General features: G+C 40.1%; 1 protein-coding gene across 11 annotated transcripts in view; it reads right to left on the reverse strand.

Annotated features, from left to right (window-relative positions):
- The window catches only part of tpd52l2 (TPD52 like 2), a 42,349-nt gene that overhangs the window by 8,506 nt on the left and 16,210 nt on the right, over positions 1–17,633 (reverse strand). Inside the window, exons 2-7 of one of the 11 annotated variants that reach the window (XM_008110229.2) lie at positions 17,391–17,527; positions 14,988–15,136; positions 13,845–13,904; positions 11,455–11,514; positions 5,888–5,989; positions 1,505–1,531 (exon numbers count right to left, since the gene is read on the reverse strand). In XM_008110229.2, coding sequence (XP_008108436.1) covers positions 1,505–1,531; positions 5,888–5,989; positions 11,455–11,514; positions 13,845–13,904; positions 14,988–15,136; positions 17,391–17,527 — 535 coding nt within the window. Of the gene's footprint in view, positions 1–1,504; positions 1,532–2,269; positions 3,738–5,883; positions 5,990–11,454; positions 11,515–13,844; positions 13,905–14,987; positions 15,137–17,390; positions 17,555–17,633 lie in introns of those variants that run through there. The other 10 variants (XM_008110228.3, XM_062979081.1, XM_008110231.3 and 7 more) reach the window with 10 other exon arrangements.

Raw genomic sequence — 17,633 nt, forward strand, 5'->3', positions numbered from 1 at the left:
AAAAATGGGCTTTGAATTAAGAACAAAGGGATGTTGTCCCTATTCTTTTGCTTACTGATAACAAAACTGGACACTAAATATCATTGTCTGCCTTGGGTCATTAAAACTAAGACAGGAAAATGAATAGACAAGGCCAGAAGCATCTATGTATGTATGTATGTATGTCTAAATTGTTTAGGAAATGTAAGTCAGATCAGTCACTGCCTCAAGGAATCTTTCCTCAGGAAAAAGGATTTGACTGCTCTGCTGTGTAGGATGAGGGACTTTGATGTAATAGTATTTTAGTGATCCTCTACAAGTCCCGCATTTCACTGTCAGCAGCTGTTCACTGCAATAAGACCGATGCAATGAGACAGAGCAAACTGCAATTCTACTGCAAGGAGCATCTCTCTGTCTCCACTGGGAGCCAATCCTTCCACAGCATGCACCATTTAATTTAAGGGAAATACTTTTAATACTCTGTTCTGCCCAAGAGACTTGGGGAGAGATGCATTTGGCCCATGACCAAGGCCTGAAGTTACAGCTATATAAAGAAAAAGACAGGGCAACGCAGCCATGTCAATGTCGCAAAGCAGAACAGAATCAGTGTGACATCTGTGTGGCCTCAACACAGCCTTGCTTTGTTTGGGAGGGGAAAAGCAGAGCAGGGGCCAAGTGGGATCTCCGGTCAAGCATGCAGCGAACCCTCCACAGATGTTAGCAATTCAGGTGTGACTTTCCATGTATAACAGAGCCTCTGCCTTCTGGGTCAGGCTAGCCGTTCATTTAAGCCAGTATTATCTTTTGCTGAGTATCATGCAGCATCCTGACGCTGTTGGACTCCTAGTGCCAGCAGCCACAGCCAGCATAGCTACTGGGAGATGCATTCTAACATCACCTGATTCCCATCCTCTGGTCTAGTAGGATTTGTTTTTTGGGGGCATAACAATTCTCTCTTGACTATTGGAACCAAACATGAGTAAATGTCCATGGAAATCAGGTTAAACTCTTGCACTAGTAGCTGGTGAATGCCTCAAATACGTTCCTATATTTGGCACAGCAGAACCTCAGCAGCCACTGTTCTGTGCCTTAGCTGCTGAGCATTTGGGAGCAAGAGATGAGTCAGAACTGAACAGTCTGGGGCAGCTAAACAAAGCCCTTCTGCTTTGGCAGAGCAAGAAGCCTCTAGCCATTGGAGTCCCTTGGAAATGTGCAGAGAGCATCAATATGATGAGGGTCGCTCTGGCAGAGAGCTCATCAATCTCTGAGCATAATGTCAAGAATCCAGTTGGTGAATTATGCTGGTCAACCTTTCACGGCTACGCAACAATGGAAAGCCATGGAGTCAATTTTCCAAGGACTTTCTTCCTTCACATCCATAATGAAAGGCTTTCTCGAACCAAGGCTGTGCCCATGGCCTTTTCTGTCCTACTTAAGCTAGCATATTTATGCCAACATATTGCATCAACAGGATTCCATTTGAATTAAGATTCCCCAAGGGTATCATTTCTCCGCAGAGTCTTACCTAAAGGAATGTGAGAAGGGATGGGCCCTGGAAGAATCCAATGACAGCAAAAAGCAAAAGCCGGGAAAGAGAGACCCAGTTAGATGCGTATTTCAGACCCAGAAGCAATGCACACCACTGATGCCCCAAGACAGCTCTTTTAGAGGAGAATTAAGGGAAATATTTGTTCAATAATGTCATTCTCAGCATTGGGCATGTACATGCAAGCATTCATGCTACAAAAATCAAGCAAACATAACTCTTCATTTTCTGCAGGTATATTGGAAAACCCAGGTAAGTAGTAGCAATACTCTAACATCACAACTTCCAATTTCCCATTTTCCACCCAACCAGAAACACTAGTGACAGGCTCAACGGGTTATCTTAAGCCTCTGGTATTTACTATGCAGCTTCCTAACCCAGAATAATTTTACCCTATCTACAGATCTCATGGTATGAAATTAAGTGCTAAAAGGCCCATCCCCAGGGCAGAAAACAGGGGTAAAAGTAATGCATAATGAAGGAAATAGGGAAAAGCTTTTACTCTGAGATTATAAACAAAATCTGTAGAGTTCAGAAAGGATGGTGTCACTATATTGCCAAGCAAGAGGAATCTGCAGGAATTCCTAGTGAGAAGGGTTAACAAACAAGTTTGAAAATTTCTGAGAAGGTAAGTCACTAAGTAGTGTTAGGGTACTATAAAAACACAGCTCACATTTGTTCTTTATCACCCAAGCCCCATGATCAACATGAGAGCATGAAAATATAGAGTTCTTTTTTTCTCTCTTTTGCTCCTTACATTCACTTGCATTTATTTCTTGATACTCCAACCAGAAAGATCAAGTTGAAAAGCCAAATTATCTGAACTGGAGATACTAGGGACTGGCTCTCAAAGGAATGCTGTAGAACAACCTTTGTGAAACTTCACATGCAATAAAAAATCTGTGTCGTATAAGGGCTCAGATCCAATAAACACAATGAGCTAAAAGTTAACATTGATTGTGCTCATCTGACTGAATACCTTGCCCATTCTACAGGGTTAATAAATTTATAATTAAAAACAAAAGCAAAACAAACAGACCAGGCCTGTTTTTATTGGGCCTTTACCACACTTAGCAATGTTGCCTTACATCTTGAGGAAGTTAATCTCTTTACATCAACTGAAATCAGCTGCACCAGGAGCCTAACTTCCTCTAGAAAAATCGTAAGAAGGGTAAATAAAGTGAGATGCTATACAAAAGATCTACAGAAACAGTGAGATTATAGGCTCATCCACCAGGTGACAAAACACTTAAGGAGATGTCTGCTGTTTCAGTTTAACAAAGATCAGGTGTTATTCTCTCCCCCAAACAAATATTAATATTTAATTCCTTCCCCCCCCCCTTATTTAAGCACACTTCAAACACACCAACAAAGTCAGAATGCATTTTGCTTTCATGAGAACACAGAGGGGAAAGAGAGACAGGAGAATTTCCACTCAAAGGAAAGAGCTTCACAATAAAAATTCATCTCTGATCACATAAGATAAGCATAGGACCAGGAAACTTCCTTTCACTTCAGTTCTGCTGGACAGCACTTAAATCAAAAAGCTTTTATGGAGAGTAAAATAAGACACTATGGAGAACATGTAGCAGCCATTGAAATCTATAGATCAATGGCTGTTCCTTAGAAGGACAAGGGAACTAACAGAAAATGATATTGTTTGTTGAAATTTTATTGAACATTAATACCCAAGGGGAGAGAAAGGAGTCAGCTTCTGCATTTGGTGACAGGGCAGATTGCCATTATTTGGTCCTTTCTGGTTCTTCCCTATTATCCACTGTTTCCTTAAAAGGGTTTCTTTTATTGGTATGCTAATCGAAAGTGAGTTCCCTCTGAGGATCAATGATCAAATCAGCTGCTTTTGCATTTGCTACCAGCACAATAGATGTTTTGCCACTTGTTAGCATACATGTCAGGACATCAATCATACCAAACCAGAATTTAAGCTACTGCTTATAAAAAGGAGACAAAATGTTTTTGTATCCAAGACACATCAGTTTCCTGGAGAACTCTGATGGAAAAAAGATTAATACATAACAGGGTATCTGGTACATTTAAATGTGTTCCTTTTTGGATAGTAAACAGACATGGTTAACTCAAATAAACTAAAAATAATAGTTTGCAGAGATATCTCAGTGTGCTATTATGTGATCAGAGCTTGTCACAGGCTTACCACTCGGATATTCCCAACCAAACCGGAAAAGGAGAGAGGCTGTAAGAATTTCGGATGTAATCAATTAAGAACCAATTTCTATTTCACATAAATATGTTTCTGCACATTAAGTTGTTCCATGTAGCACTGTGCTGCATCAGAACATAATGGCCTACATAGAAACACTGGCTGGAATTCAGTATGGGACAGTCACTTTGTAACACCCAAACAAAAGAGCTGACAAAGTGGCCTTTGTGCCTTGGGACCAATGACAATCGCTCAAGTCACCAATGCACAAAGTAAAGTCCAAAGCACATCGGGATATTGACTTTGCAATGCCAGCGCACATTGATAGGTGCCAATGTGCATCAAGACACTCTTGCCGGTCACAATATGCATCTTTACAACTCACTAGCATAATTCTGTGGCATCACTGCTACATAGCTAAATATGTGTTAAGTTATGCAGCACCATAAAGAATCAGTCTTTTCCAACAAGAGGGAAGCGAATCATTGGATAAAGATGTAATATCACCTATAAGTTGCCCTGAGGATTCTGCATCCTTCATTTGACCCAAACCAAGGAGCCATTTTATATCTTTACCAGCCAAAAGCAATGTGATATTTAAGCTGTCATCCCTAAATAACTAGGTATCTTCAAAATGATAATTAGCACTGAGATTCTAGCCTGCTTTCCATCCAGTAGGTTAAGATGACAGCTGCTTGTGCTTCCACACCAGCAGCTGCATCCGTAATCCAATTGCAGTTGATTATACAAGGTACTAAAGCACCCAGAGTACAGGGACAAACACTAAGTAAACTGCTGAATACATTACTGTTGGGGATGTTCTTACGCTTGTAGACTGATTAGTAGTACACTCATGAAGAAGCTTGGAACAACTGTTTATAAAGTAAAGGCTTTCTGTATATATTTTAGATTTCAATATTAATGTCAAAAATATGATTTTACATAGGAATTGTACTACATTAGAACAGTAAAGGCTGTTTGTGGGTTTAAAAATGCACCTTGCCAGTGAAGAAATGATGAAATTCATCAGAACATTAGATATATAACTACAGCCAGGTGATTTATGTCAAAAAATAATTTTTGGGGAGCTACAGAATTATGTTCTGTGCCACTGTAATCCTTTGGTTTTCAGACACGGTAGGTGCATTTAGATGCATGCAATCAGGATTCAGAAGAGCAAAATATTTTTCGTTAGGAGTGACAAAGTGATCCATGGCATCTGTTTACAAAGAAGCTAAATGACCATTGCACCTCAATTCGCCTGTTACAAATACACATAAAGCAACAATGAAAAAAAACAGTTTTTCTGACACTTTAGGATACGGTGCAATGTCTCACTTCTTAATGGCATGTGTTCAGAGACCCAGAGTTTAGTAGCATACATAAAACATGTCTTATGTCATTTTACCATTCTATTTTATTATGACTATGTTATACTGTATTATGTTTTTGTTTTGTTTTATCTGTTTGTTGATGTTGTTTATATATGCTTTTAATCTTAGTCATGTTTTGTTCTTTGGGCTTGGCCCTATATTAGCCGCTCCGAGTCCCTTCGGGGAGATGGAGGCGGGATAGAAAAATAAAGTATTTTTGTTGTTGTTATTGTTATTATTATGATTATTATTATCTGCTTAACAATAATGTGGAGGGTATCGAAGGAGGGCATCCCCACATAAAAGTCATTCTGGGAGTCATAAAAAGGCCAACAAAGATTTCTGCTGTAGTTACAGTACCTCTTTAAACACAAGGGCCAAATTCTATTTAAGGCAAATTCTCAGGACCATGTTCTAGTAGTGGTTTAAGAAAAAACATACAACTAAAGATGTGACAATGAGTTTGAAACTCTAAATGTCAATAATTGAGCCTTAGGAGAAACACTGCAATCTTTTAAAATGGAAAAAAATGTACAAATCTGCAAACCTATTTAGGATGATGCTATGGAAAAGGGGGCAGAGTTTTCTGTGGCACTGCTCTTGGCTACAATGGGACCCTGGCAGGACTGGACTCAACTGCAAACCTTGAGGTTCTGCAACCCAGAATAAATGGCCATCTGCAACTGCGTGTCAGTCCTATAAATAGGATCTGTTACAGCCAGAGTTGTCTGCCGTCATTGCTGCTACGAGAACAGTTTCTGCTTAGCAAACCTGACAGAGAGGAGAGAATCTTGGTAGACCTTTTCTTACCTCATGTCTCCCAGCTTCCGGCTGATCACGGAGCCCACATTGGAAAGGGCAGCTGAAGTTTTCTGTCCTGCCTGAGACAGCGTTTCTTGTGTCTTCTTGTAACTAGGTAAGGAAAACAAGGGTTATAACAGCTGAAAGGCAGTAATTAAGACGAAAAGGACTCAAGCAGCAAGGGAGAACCACAGCTGGTGCTCAGAAAACAGTGTTGAAAGCAAGAAGGAAGATGGTGTTTTTGACCAAGGCCCCTGTGTGAGCAAGCACCCCCTGAAGATCATACATGCCCCTCTATTTATCTACAAAGAACTCATTTTACAGACTTCAAGAGTGTCATTCTACTTGCAGAAGTCTCTTCACCAAAGGAGACACACATGCAGCTATTAAAATGATGCTGGCACACTTCTTGAAATGCATTTACCAGCATCCTGGAAACAAACCAAAGCATCTCAGAATGAGTAATTTAAAGACATTGCCCAGCTGGTTCCTAATGCAATCATGGCTTAAAGCCTTGCTCATCATCTTTGTTTATATGCCTTTACTACTAAATGTTGATTTTAACTCTCAGTAGGAGGCACTTAGTCTTTTAAATTTCATTTCGGACTTTCTGCTTCTTACATCGCCACACTTTTCCTTTGCACCATATAAACAGCTCCCGGCCCCATCTAACCGGAAGAAGAGGAAGAAAAAGAGCAAGGAATTTGCAGTGCTAAAAAAGTGCATAGATGCCACTGGTAGCTTGAAAACAACAGTAAATATTAACTTGTTAAATCAAAAAGAATAGGTATGACTTCTGCCACAGAAGGAAAATATTTCCCATCAGTTACCATTAAATGGTCCTGCTTAAAAACAAGAATGGTAGCAATACTTATGAACTATACTACTTCTGGGATTTTAAAAAACAATTACTCTGACAGCACAGTCTTTAGTCCTTACATGCTGCATTTCAGAAGATGAATGAGCCATTTATGTTATGTCCCAAAACATGACTGAAAGATAAGGAACTCATTGGACGTACTATTACAGTCAAGAGTTCTAGAATCCCTTACCCCTTTGGGCATCCAGCTGCCCATCAACATCTTGAGGTACACCAAGGGTATAATCTCATCCTCACATCTAGGAGTAAATTATACTGAACTCAATACAGCATAAGTCTGAAGAGATACACAGAGATCAAAGAGAGAATTGTGGGTTTCCAAGTCTTAACAATATAAGTTGCGAGATTATGAACCCACTTCCATGTATGGCAGCTCCAATCTAGTATTTACTTAGCTGTTCTGGGAGATTTTTTACTCCCAGTCAAGCTCACGACTCATAACATTAGGAGGTTTCATTTTCTTTACCTCTGTGCCATGCTTGATATTTAAAAAAATCCCCCTCTCTCAAACACACACAAGCAAACCCACACACTCCCGCTCTCTCACACAATGTCCATTCCTTAATCTATAAGTAAACATGGTGGAGATACATTCATCCTTCCACATTTTCAAGTTTAACTTCTTTAGATGTGGTTACTCTGTTCTCGCTGGGTCCCCGAGCAGGACTCAATCGTCAACTTCTGGCAAGCTTAGAAACCCCCAGAGAAGTGTTAGAAACCTTCTTCAGAAACATTTCACCTTTTACCTCAAGAACTTTGTATTAAAATAAGGCCTCCTGGCTATTTTAGATCAGGAGTAGTGAGAAACTGGGTTTTAAGATGAAAAATCTCTGTTGGGCAATGGGAAAACCTCATGCACCTCTCAATACTCATTCTCTGTTTTGTTACTTTCCACATGAAACATGTTTGACCACCATATTAACCATATATGTAGGTAAATGTATTACATATTCTCAAGTTGAATGTGCAGTTCCTATCGGTTGATCAACACTATCCTGTCCTACAGTAATAGTTAGAATATTGCAAGGTAAATCTAGTAGTAGGTTTTCACAGAGGCATCACTAATCAATTTATCCCAACCTAAACCGTGCTCTCAAACCCAGCACACTGCAGTAGTTTGTGCATTCTGCTGGAAGAAATTATGAAAGGCATCCACTCCAATCCCCTGCCATGCAGGAACTCACAATCAACATACTCTCAACAGATGCCCCTCTAGCTTCTCAAATTTCTGTGCAACTTGCAGGCACATAACACAATCTTAACTATCTCATCTGTCTCAGCAACATATGCACACCTGTCATCATAACCTGAACATAACGGATGCTTCTATGTCCTGTACAAAAGCTATTTCTGCCATTGCATGTCCAGCGTTAGTTCCTGCTTCCTGCTCTGCCGGAAGGCTCATAAAACTGCTTGCTTATTCAGCGGAAACTTCCCAGAGGCAGCAAAAAAGGAAGTGCATAACCTTAAGTCTCACACTGGCTTCCCTTCCCTCCCCAGAGGAGCTGTAGCTGCTTGATGGATGGATGGATGGATGGATAGAGAAGAAGGACTTGCCTAACAGAATGCCCTGACAATTTCCCACACACCTTCAGTCCTTGAGGCATGTTTCACTCAATGGACTGAAACACTGGTCAAAATCTGAATTGGAAAAATGGAGTAGCAGTGTTTTTTAAAGATCAGGCCAGGAAGCCAAGTTCAATCCATGGAATTAAGACTTCCTGCCACACTACACAGGAAAGTGACTAAGAAATGCTAAGCTTCCTGCTTCTCCAGGACAAACGCCAATGAAACTTGACCAAAGTGTGTTGCTTATTGTCTCTAAATGGCCAGATGCCATGGACAGAAGAAAGTGGGACTGTGCCTGTTGAGTAAAGCTGAAGCGCAATCTGCTAAACTTCCTCAAACCATCAGGATTGCAACAGCAAGAAGCTTGTTTGCAGCACTGTGGAGTTTGAGCAACAGAATACCAGGAGGCATGAGAATAATATAATGTAGATAGAATACTCTAACTGCAATTGTGGAAGAGCAATGAGATCCTGCCTATAAATAGTTGTAATACAAAAAATTTTGAAACTGAGGAAATAAATAGACTAACCATGCTGATGAAAGAAAGAAAAAACAGATAATTTGACAGAAGACTGGAAGCCATTTCTTTTCTTTTTTTGACAATGGAAACAGAATATATTTTGTGGGTTTTGAAAACTAGTTCTCCCTCACAATTAAAGGATATAAAGTATATAAAATCAACGGTAGATTCTATAAAGTTTAAAATCTTATTTCACTGGAAGGAAAACGGGAAGTCTACTTTTTCTTTTTCTGTTGTTCTTTTGCCCCTTCTTTTGTGTTTTCTTTCTTCATTTAGTGCTTAAAATGTTTGTTTTGGCCTGTTTATGTTGTTCTAGTTTGTTGTTGGTAGATATGTATCTCCTGTTTCTTTTTCCATTGATTTTTTAAGGCTATGATACTTAATAAACCTAAATTTAATTGGGTTGCTTTGGCTATGTTCCAGAGGCATTCTCTCCTGACGTTTCACCCACATCTATGGCAGGTATCCTCAGAGGTTGTGAGGTTTGTTGGAAACTAGGCAAGTGTGCTTTATGCATCTGTGGAATATCCAGGGTGTGAGAAAGAACTGTTTGAGGCAAGTGTGAATGTTGCAATTAGCCAGCTTGATTAGCACTGAACAGCCTTGTAGCTTCAAAGCCTAGCTGGGGGAATCCTTTGGTCTTTGAAGCTGCAAGGCTATTCAAGGTGGCCAATTGAAACATTCACACTTGCCTCAAACAGACAAGAGTTCTTTCTCCCACCCTGGACCTTCCACAGATATATAAACTCCACTTGCCTAGTTTTCTACAGACCTCACAACCTCTGAGGATGCCTGCCACAGATGTGGGCGAAACACCAGGAGAGACTGCTTCTGGAACATGCCAAACAGCCCAGAAAGCTCACAGCAACTCAGTGATTCCAGCCATGAAAGCCTTTGACAACACACTAAATTTAATTATTCAAAAGAGTAAGAAAATGCCATGGCCTGAAATTAGAGCAGGTCCATACAATTCCAGAATGGCAAGTCAATGCTTATTTAAACTGTGCAGTCGACCCTCAATACGTGAGGAGAAGTCATAGGGAGGAGGGAGCAAGCTTATTTTCTGCTGCCCTGCAGACTAGGACACGGAACAATGGCTTCAAACTACAGGAAAGGAGATTCCACTTGAACATCAGGAAGAACTTCCTCACTGTGAGGGCTGTTCGGCAGTGGAACTCTCTCCCCCAGACTGTGGTGGAGGCTCCTTCTTTGGAAGCTTTTAAGCAGAGGCTGGATGGCCATCTGTCAGGGGTGCTTTGAATGCGATTTCCTGCTTCTTAGAGGGGGGTTGGACTAGATGGCCCATGAGGTCTCTTCCAACTCTACTATTCTATGATTCTATGACCCTAAAGATTAGATCAGATCAATACATAATCTCTAGGAACCTATAGGTCCTCCAGTGTAACTTACACTGCCCAGAAAGAACACTTCTCTAGGCTTTTATAGATCTTCCAGTGCAGTTCTATGGTCAATGTTTGATGGAAAGCCTAGCAGTCAGGACTTTGCATCACTTCCACTGCTGCCCTACACCATTCTTTGTGCTATTCTCCTTGCTTCCTGTTTATTATATATATATGTGTGTGTGTGTGTGTGTGTGTGTGTGTGTGTGTGTGTGTGTATGTGTATTCATTTATTTCTTTAATTAGTCATTCAACCTCTGGGTAGCCTCACAGCTAAAGCTTTCACAGCAAAGTCCAGAAATACAAAGAATACAAAGAACCAAGTTCCCATTGAATCAATGGAAACTTGGTAAGTTAACAATTGCATCCCTTTGATTACATGGAAATCACACTTGGATTTTGGCCAAAATAAAATGCAATAAAACCCAGTTAAACTTAATCAAACTTTGAAAAAGCAATTTAAAGCAAAATTTAAAATTTTTAGAGTAAAAGATAAAAATACCGGAAAGATGTTTTTAAAAGCAGCAGCAGAGGTAGAACCCCTTCAATTAGTTCTGGTTTCCCAGAAATACAGAAACTAAAGTCCTTATCATCTACCACCTGAGTTTTCTGCAATCCAGCAGAGCTCTCAAAGTCCTTTTTTGGAATGCAAGTTGCAATATTTCTCTTTTGGACTACTGGCTACACTGATTGGATGTTGTCCCTCTGAAAAGGAATTTGTTTTTCAAAGTTATGACTTTGAAAAGCTCACAATAGTATGAACTAAAAACTTGCATTTCCGATTAAATGAAAGCAGATTTTCAAGGATCCCAATGTTGCACTCACTGCTGTACTGTGTTCCTGCTGTGCTCTCATTGAACTGCAGCCCACACACAATGGATGTGCTGACTTAACTCACTCTATTCCAACAGGGACCTATTACAAGGCAGCCCAAGACCAAGGCTGCTACTCATTTCCAAAGAGCACTGGGAAGCTATCACTCATTTGGCTTCAGATCATCCTGGAGAAAAGGTTCAGCACCCCCATTACACTGCAACTATAAATCATCCTTCCCCCACAATTCCTGATTAGTTAGAAAAACAAGCAGCATTTACAGATTGGGGACCAAGCAGATAGACAGTTAAGTGCAGGGAAGGGAATTGCTAGTTATGTGCAATGCTACTATATAAAGGGAATGGGCTTTATTACTAAAGGTTAAGACACTCACGCTTCTGATTGGGTTAATTTGTCATTCCAGTCTTCCAGTGTGCTGCTGGCCGAAACATATCTACAAATACAATGGAGATTAGAGAAGGGAGCAATACCTTATTTAGTTAAGTATATATTTAGCTATATGCTGCCTACTAGGACATAATTCTCCCACATCAGATTGCAGAAATCATAAGGATAAAAGAAATTCGGTTCCAATCAGCTACTTGACATTTTACATTTTTTGTCTCCAGTCTGAGTTACATCAAGTTGAACCCACAAAATCACATGGAAAAAAATGGTTACAAAAGAGAAGTTCATCACTTCTCTTTCAGTTCTAAGTAGATTTGCATCACACTCAAGTGTGGGAATGAGAAAAAACCCGCACCCAAGGCATAGTTGTTCTTATATATTGTAGTCAGGCACTACAAAGAGAACCAGCTTCTATGTACAGTAGAGTCTCACTTATCCAATGTTCTGGATTATCCAACGCATTTTTGTAGTCAATGTTTTCAAAACATCGTGAACTTTTGGTGCTAAATTCGTAAATACAGTAATTACTACATAGCATTACTGCGTATAGAACTACTTTTTCCGTCAAATTTGTTGTATAACATGATGTTTTGGTACTTAATTTGTAAAATCATGACCTAATTTGATGTTTAATAGGCTTTTCCTTAATCCCTCCTTATTATCCAACATATTCACTTATCCAACGTTCTGCCGGCCTGTTTATGTTGGATAAGTGAGACTCTACTGTATTTCCAAAAGTTGATTAAACATTCCAGTTGAAATGTTTTTTCCTGCAGCATCTCAAGCAACAGAGTAAATATTTTTATTTAAGCAACTGATAAAGCTCATGCTATGGCTAACTTTAGGCACCAGCCTACAGAACACTTAAAAGCAACTGTAGAACAAAAATATCAAGCTAAGAATTTGGGTAGAAATAGCTTGAAGGAACATATGGGTGGTCTTAACCCAAGTATCTCTGCTCTGTAAATTAACCAATGGCCTGCTTGTTCCTCATAGGAAAGATTGTTTAGTCAAAGGGGGATGAAGACACCTTCCTCCTAATAAAACTTCCTAGTGCAGAGAGCAGCTTATGGGCAAAAAAAAATGGCTCAATGAAGGAAACAGAGCCAGATAACTTAGTCTATGCACTGTATCTGCAGAGGTGGCTTCCTGTCTCTTCTATTACAGAAACCCATACGTTGACAAATGAGGCAGAAAAAATTGCATCCTTCCTCTACCCGTTTCTGCCCTCGCTTTGATACAACCTTTGTTACCTATGGTGAGCTGGCAAGCAGTTAGAATACACTTTAGTTACACACACAATCTCTCTCAAACACACACAAACACAAAAGAACATTTATACATATATACAGTCAACCATGACTCACTGAACAGAGTGATGCTTGAGATGTATGGCCTCCTCTTTGAATTTATTGGTTTGAAATCCTTCTACTTAATTTATCAAAACAGCTGCCAGGCACCGTTTCCTACCCCACTGCTACCCAATGTGTATATAGCTCATTGTTAATTATTTGTAGCTCAACGTCTACATAGAAAAACACACATCTCATGCACTCTTTCAAAAATACCAGATAGGGTTTTGATAATTTAGATGGCTATGGAACATACACTTCCAGCCCACATGTCCTTCACACAATTACATCTCTCTTTGCTGTAGTACCCCCACAAACATTAGATTTTTTAAAAAAATCTGGTCCTCCCTAGGATCTGTCATGCACTCAAATGGCATATTGCCTGTCTCCCAATTTGACCAGTACAGTCCAGATTACATCTACTTTGTAGGTTGCACTCAGTCAATTCCACGAAGGGGAGAATCATGCCTGTCCAAGTAGACTCAAGCAGAAGCAAAATCCTGCATTTTTCTTCGCTCATTAATAACTTTTGTCATCTTGACCACACTCTGCTATTTCTTGGCTGCATGAATCACAGTTTTAATCTGTAAAATGCTAGGAGGGTATGCAATGGTAATAAAACATTGGCAACTTAAGGTCCAGTATTAGCTTTGCCCGAAAGTTCATATGCAACATAAAAGAGTACTTTCTAGCAAATAATAGGTGGCACCAGTAGCTTAAAAAAGAGTACTTCCTAGTTCTAATCTTAGTGAATAAGATATGGTAACTGATTGGAATTTTCCTTTCTTTGCACAAGAGCATATCAAAGAAGCCAGCAAAGTGTTTAATCCTGAAGATGGCCAAGAGAACTGAAAAGCAAGGAATAAGGTTTAACATTAACAAGCAAGAGGCCTTAGTATGGCTCCGCTGCATCCAAAGCATACAGCCAGCTTTCTCTGTGACCAAGACGGAGGTGTGTAACAAGGTGGAATCCGGAGCCAAGGAGAGTGAGAAAGTGCTTGGAAGACGGGAGAGAGGCACTCACAGATCCGACTGGGTCACTTTCTCATTCCACTCTCCAAGTTTCTCAGAGGTTTTCATATAACTAGAAATAAAAACCCAGGGGTCAATCACTTTCAAAAGAGGGAAAGATTTCAGGGGAAAAGGAAACCAATACTCATGAAAAAGGTGATAAATATGAGTGGTTTAGCTAAGAAATGGGTCAGGGCTAGAAATCAGAAGTTTTCCTTCTTGGACTAGGAGTCTGAGAACCAGCTGGGTTTCTTTGGGATCTGCGGATCCACCGTAGTAGTTTTTCCAAGCCATGATCTAGGGCACTTGCCTGTCAGTGGAATTAAGATTTAAACATTATTCAGGGCTGGGGTGGAGAGACACAGTGACTTGAAACATTATTTGCCGTTTGGATCATGCAGTGTGCTTTGAGCATGGAGCACTAATTATTAGAAAACTAAACAAAACAGATGAACAGGAAGCATGGAGGAAATTGTGCACTGCAAAACGAGTTCATATGTTCTTTGGGCACACAGAAGTCTAGGTTTCAAGATTCATCTGTTTTTGGGCACACGCAGGTCTGATAAAATAACCACAAAGACAATTACAGGCATATCTCAACAAACCTTGGTTTTTACAAAATATTTTTAATGCCTGATCAGCCACCATTCCTTTTTTCCTCATCCTCATCTTAACTGTAAGTATTTAGGCACAGCATCATTTGGAAGATGGTGGCTGGAGAAACACGGACTTTCAGTGTTGGGTTGCAAGAACATGCCTGAAGTAAGCAGTGCAATAAATAAAGCTTCACCAGGCAAAGAATTCTCCTCTAGCCAATCCTATTTTAAACTGTGTGTGCATCTGCCTATAACAGGCAAGGTAAACAGCGGCTGCTTCTAGAATCCCATCTTCAGCATATGTGAACGGCATACCAGAGAGAAAACAAGAGAACAAATAAATCTGCCTTACTGCTATGGCCAGAATATTAAATAAAATAGATGCTTTATGTGGTAAGTCTTCCTGCTACCTTCACGGAAAAGAATGTGAACTCCTTCAGAACTACAGAATAATAAAATGTCATAGTTATGTGATTGGTAAAAAGTGCTTTCTCCTCTAGCCCAAATACACTCATTTTTGGTTGCACACAAGGAAGAAAAAAAACCCATGGAACACCTACGCATTGGAAACCTGGACATCATGCCAGCTTTTTGAGAGGTTTTGCTTCAGGCCATCCAAGGGGGTTAATCCCAGTTTTCTCTTCAGTTCTCCACAATGTCTCTCTTTCGCAGCCAACACCTGGCGCAAAGTGCCAATTTCCTCTTCCACCTGCAGAAGATGAATGAGAGTTAAAGGCCTCCTCATGTTATAGGAGCAAGTACACAGCGAAGGTTAGATGTAGCACCCTGGCCTCCCAAGAGGAAAGACAATGTAATATTGTAGCTTTCACACACCAGGAATGTGTGTATCAGACCCACTACCATCCCAGGCACATCTGGTGAAGACACAAGCGAAAGAATTCTTGCTCTCAAGTTATGGATTTCCCTTCGGTACAAAGGTAAGTTGACCCCCTCCCTGTTGTCTTGCTGCCTGCAGGTAAAGATCTATTTATTTAAAGAGGTGTTTAGTTTTTAGTGTATGTGGCAGATAAAGATCTTAAGAGGAGTAGTGTTTTCATTTTACAGTCAGCTCTCCACATTCACTGGAGTTAGAGTGCAAAGATGGCAAAACTGCAAATACAAAACCCTTTTTTTAGACCCAAAAGAATGCTTCTCTAGGAATCTCTATGTCTTCCAGCACAACTCACAGTCAGCTTCTGTCAGATGTTTACCACTGAGTCATTCTGGAGGATCTAGAAATGCCTAGAGAAGTGTTCTAAGTCTTCTAGTACAAATCTGTGGCAGAAGTTTATGACAAGGTCACACTGGAAGACTTAAAAGAGATTCCTAGAGATAATCACATCTGCAAAATCAAAGCTAACAGATATGGCGGGCTGATTATGCTATGTTTTCAAGTTGGCCTTCTGCATTCACACATTCTGCATCCACATATTCAACCAATTCCAGCTCCATCATACTTGAGAGAAAATATTCAGAGAACTCTAATTTTGCCATTTTATATATGGAATTCCATTTTACGATGTCGCTGTATATAATTGGGTTTGATCATCCACGGATTGTGATATCCACATGGGGTCCTGGGACCATTCTATCTAAAAACCTGAATTAAACTTGGGTTTTGTTTTTTTTGTAATGTTGCTTTTTAATTGTTAACCATGGTGGAAAAGTCGTAGGTAAATCAACTATACAAATACATATGTCTTGTTTTGATCAATGTAAAGATAGGCATTCTCTTTCTGCCACTACACTGATCAACAACCCTACATGACATTTCTGTGTCTGATGTGGGTGGCATCTGGACAAGCATCTGACTTCTTCCATGCAGCCAGACAAAGAATGATTACATCATATGCAGGGAAGTAGACAGATGCTTCTCTGATCCACCACCAGGCAGTAAATTATCAGGGGAGCTACAGTAATTCTACAGCAGGTCCAAGAGTTAGAGAATAGTTAACTATAGCAACCTTATATTGTGACCTGGAGATTTTGCACTGAGAAGAAGAACTAGTTTTTTGCAGCATTCATGATTTAGGATTGCTAGGGACACAGGAGAAAAGTCAGCCCTACATGTCCACTATCTCAGCATAAATGAAAGAAACACAAGCTACGCTGTATTACAGTGCTGGCAAATGTATAAAAAACCCAAATAGCATAGTTGCCAGAATGCTGTGTTACAATGCAGAAGTTCAATTCATGTCAGAGCTCAGCCACAAAAATAGCCGTGTGCCGTAGGGTTAACATACAAGTAAAAAACATGCAGCTCTGCAGACACAGTTAGACTGCAACAGCCAGCATTCATCGCCAATAGCTATGCCAGCTAGAACTACTGGGATATGAATAAGGTTATGAAGGCTGCATGATTCCCAAACAGTAATGTCTCACATATTTTCTCAAATGGTTGCATTAAGGTTGAGAGGTAAATGGGAGAAGTCATATCCGACACTTTAAACTGCTTTGTGGAAAGAGATAATAAAAGAAATGTATTGAAGATGGATCTGAGTGCTGTTGTTTCCTGTTTGTTGTTCTGAACTGTTTATGGCAGTCCAATGAATGAGAGACCTCTAAATTTCCCTGTTCTCAACAGCCCTGCTTGGGTCTTGCAGACTCAGAGACATGGCCTCCTTCATTGAGTCTCTCCATTTGGAATTTTATCTTCATTTTCCCTACTGTCTTCCACTTTAACAAGCATTAATGTCTTTTCTTACTGTTCATGTCTTCTTATGATATGTCCAAAGCATAAAAGGCTGAATTTATTTATCTCACCTTCCAATTTAACACAACCAAGTGAAGAAAGGGCTCTAGAAACAAAGGATGAACTACACAGTTACACCAGAGACTTCAGAATATCAATCATAGCACTCTTTTGTCCGTAGACTTGCAGGAGGCAAATTTATCCAATTGCTTCATATCATGTTAACCAAATGGAGCATAAAGAGACCTGCGGAGTGGGAACACTTCTTTACCTTGGCCAGCTCAGATCTTAATTCTTCTTCCTCTGCCTCAGTGAGCCCGTTGTAGGCAGAGGCCCTCAATGGAGGGGGAGGAGCGGCAGCACTTGTGTTGTCAACAGGCACGTCCGTCATTGTATCAGCCAGCAGACCTTTGTTGGGAGAGTTAAGGTTGATATCTGTCATAGACAAGAAGCAAAGCAGGGAAAGAAGGTAAGCAGTCAAAACAGGCAAAGCATGTTAGTTTAGATTGCAAAT

Source organism: Anolis carolinensis, chromosome 4 (assembly GCF_035594765.1).
Source record: "Anolis carolinensis isolate JA03-04 chromosome 4, rAnoCar3.1.pri, whole genome shotgun sequence".
In the NCBI taxonomy this organism is placed as follows: Eukaryota; Metazoa; Chordata; class Lepidosauria; order Squamata; family Dactyloidae; genus Anolis; species Anolis carolinensis.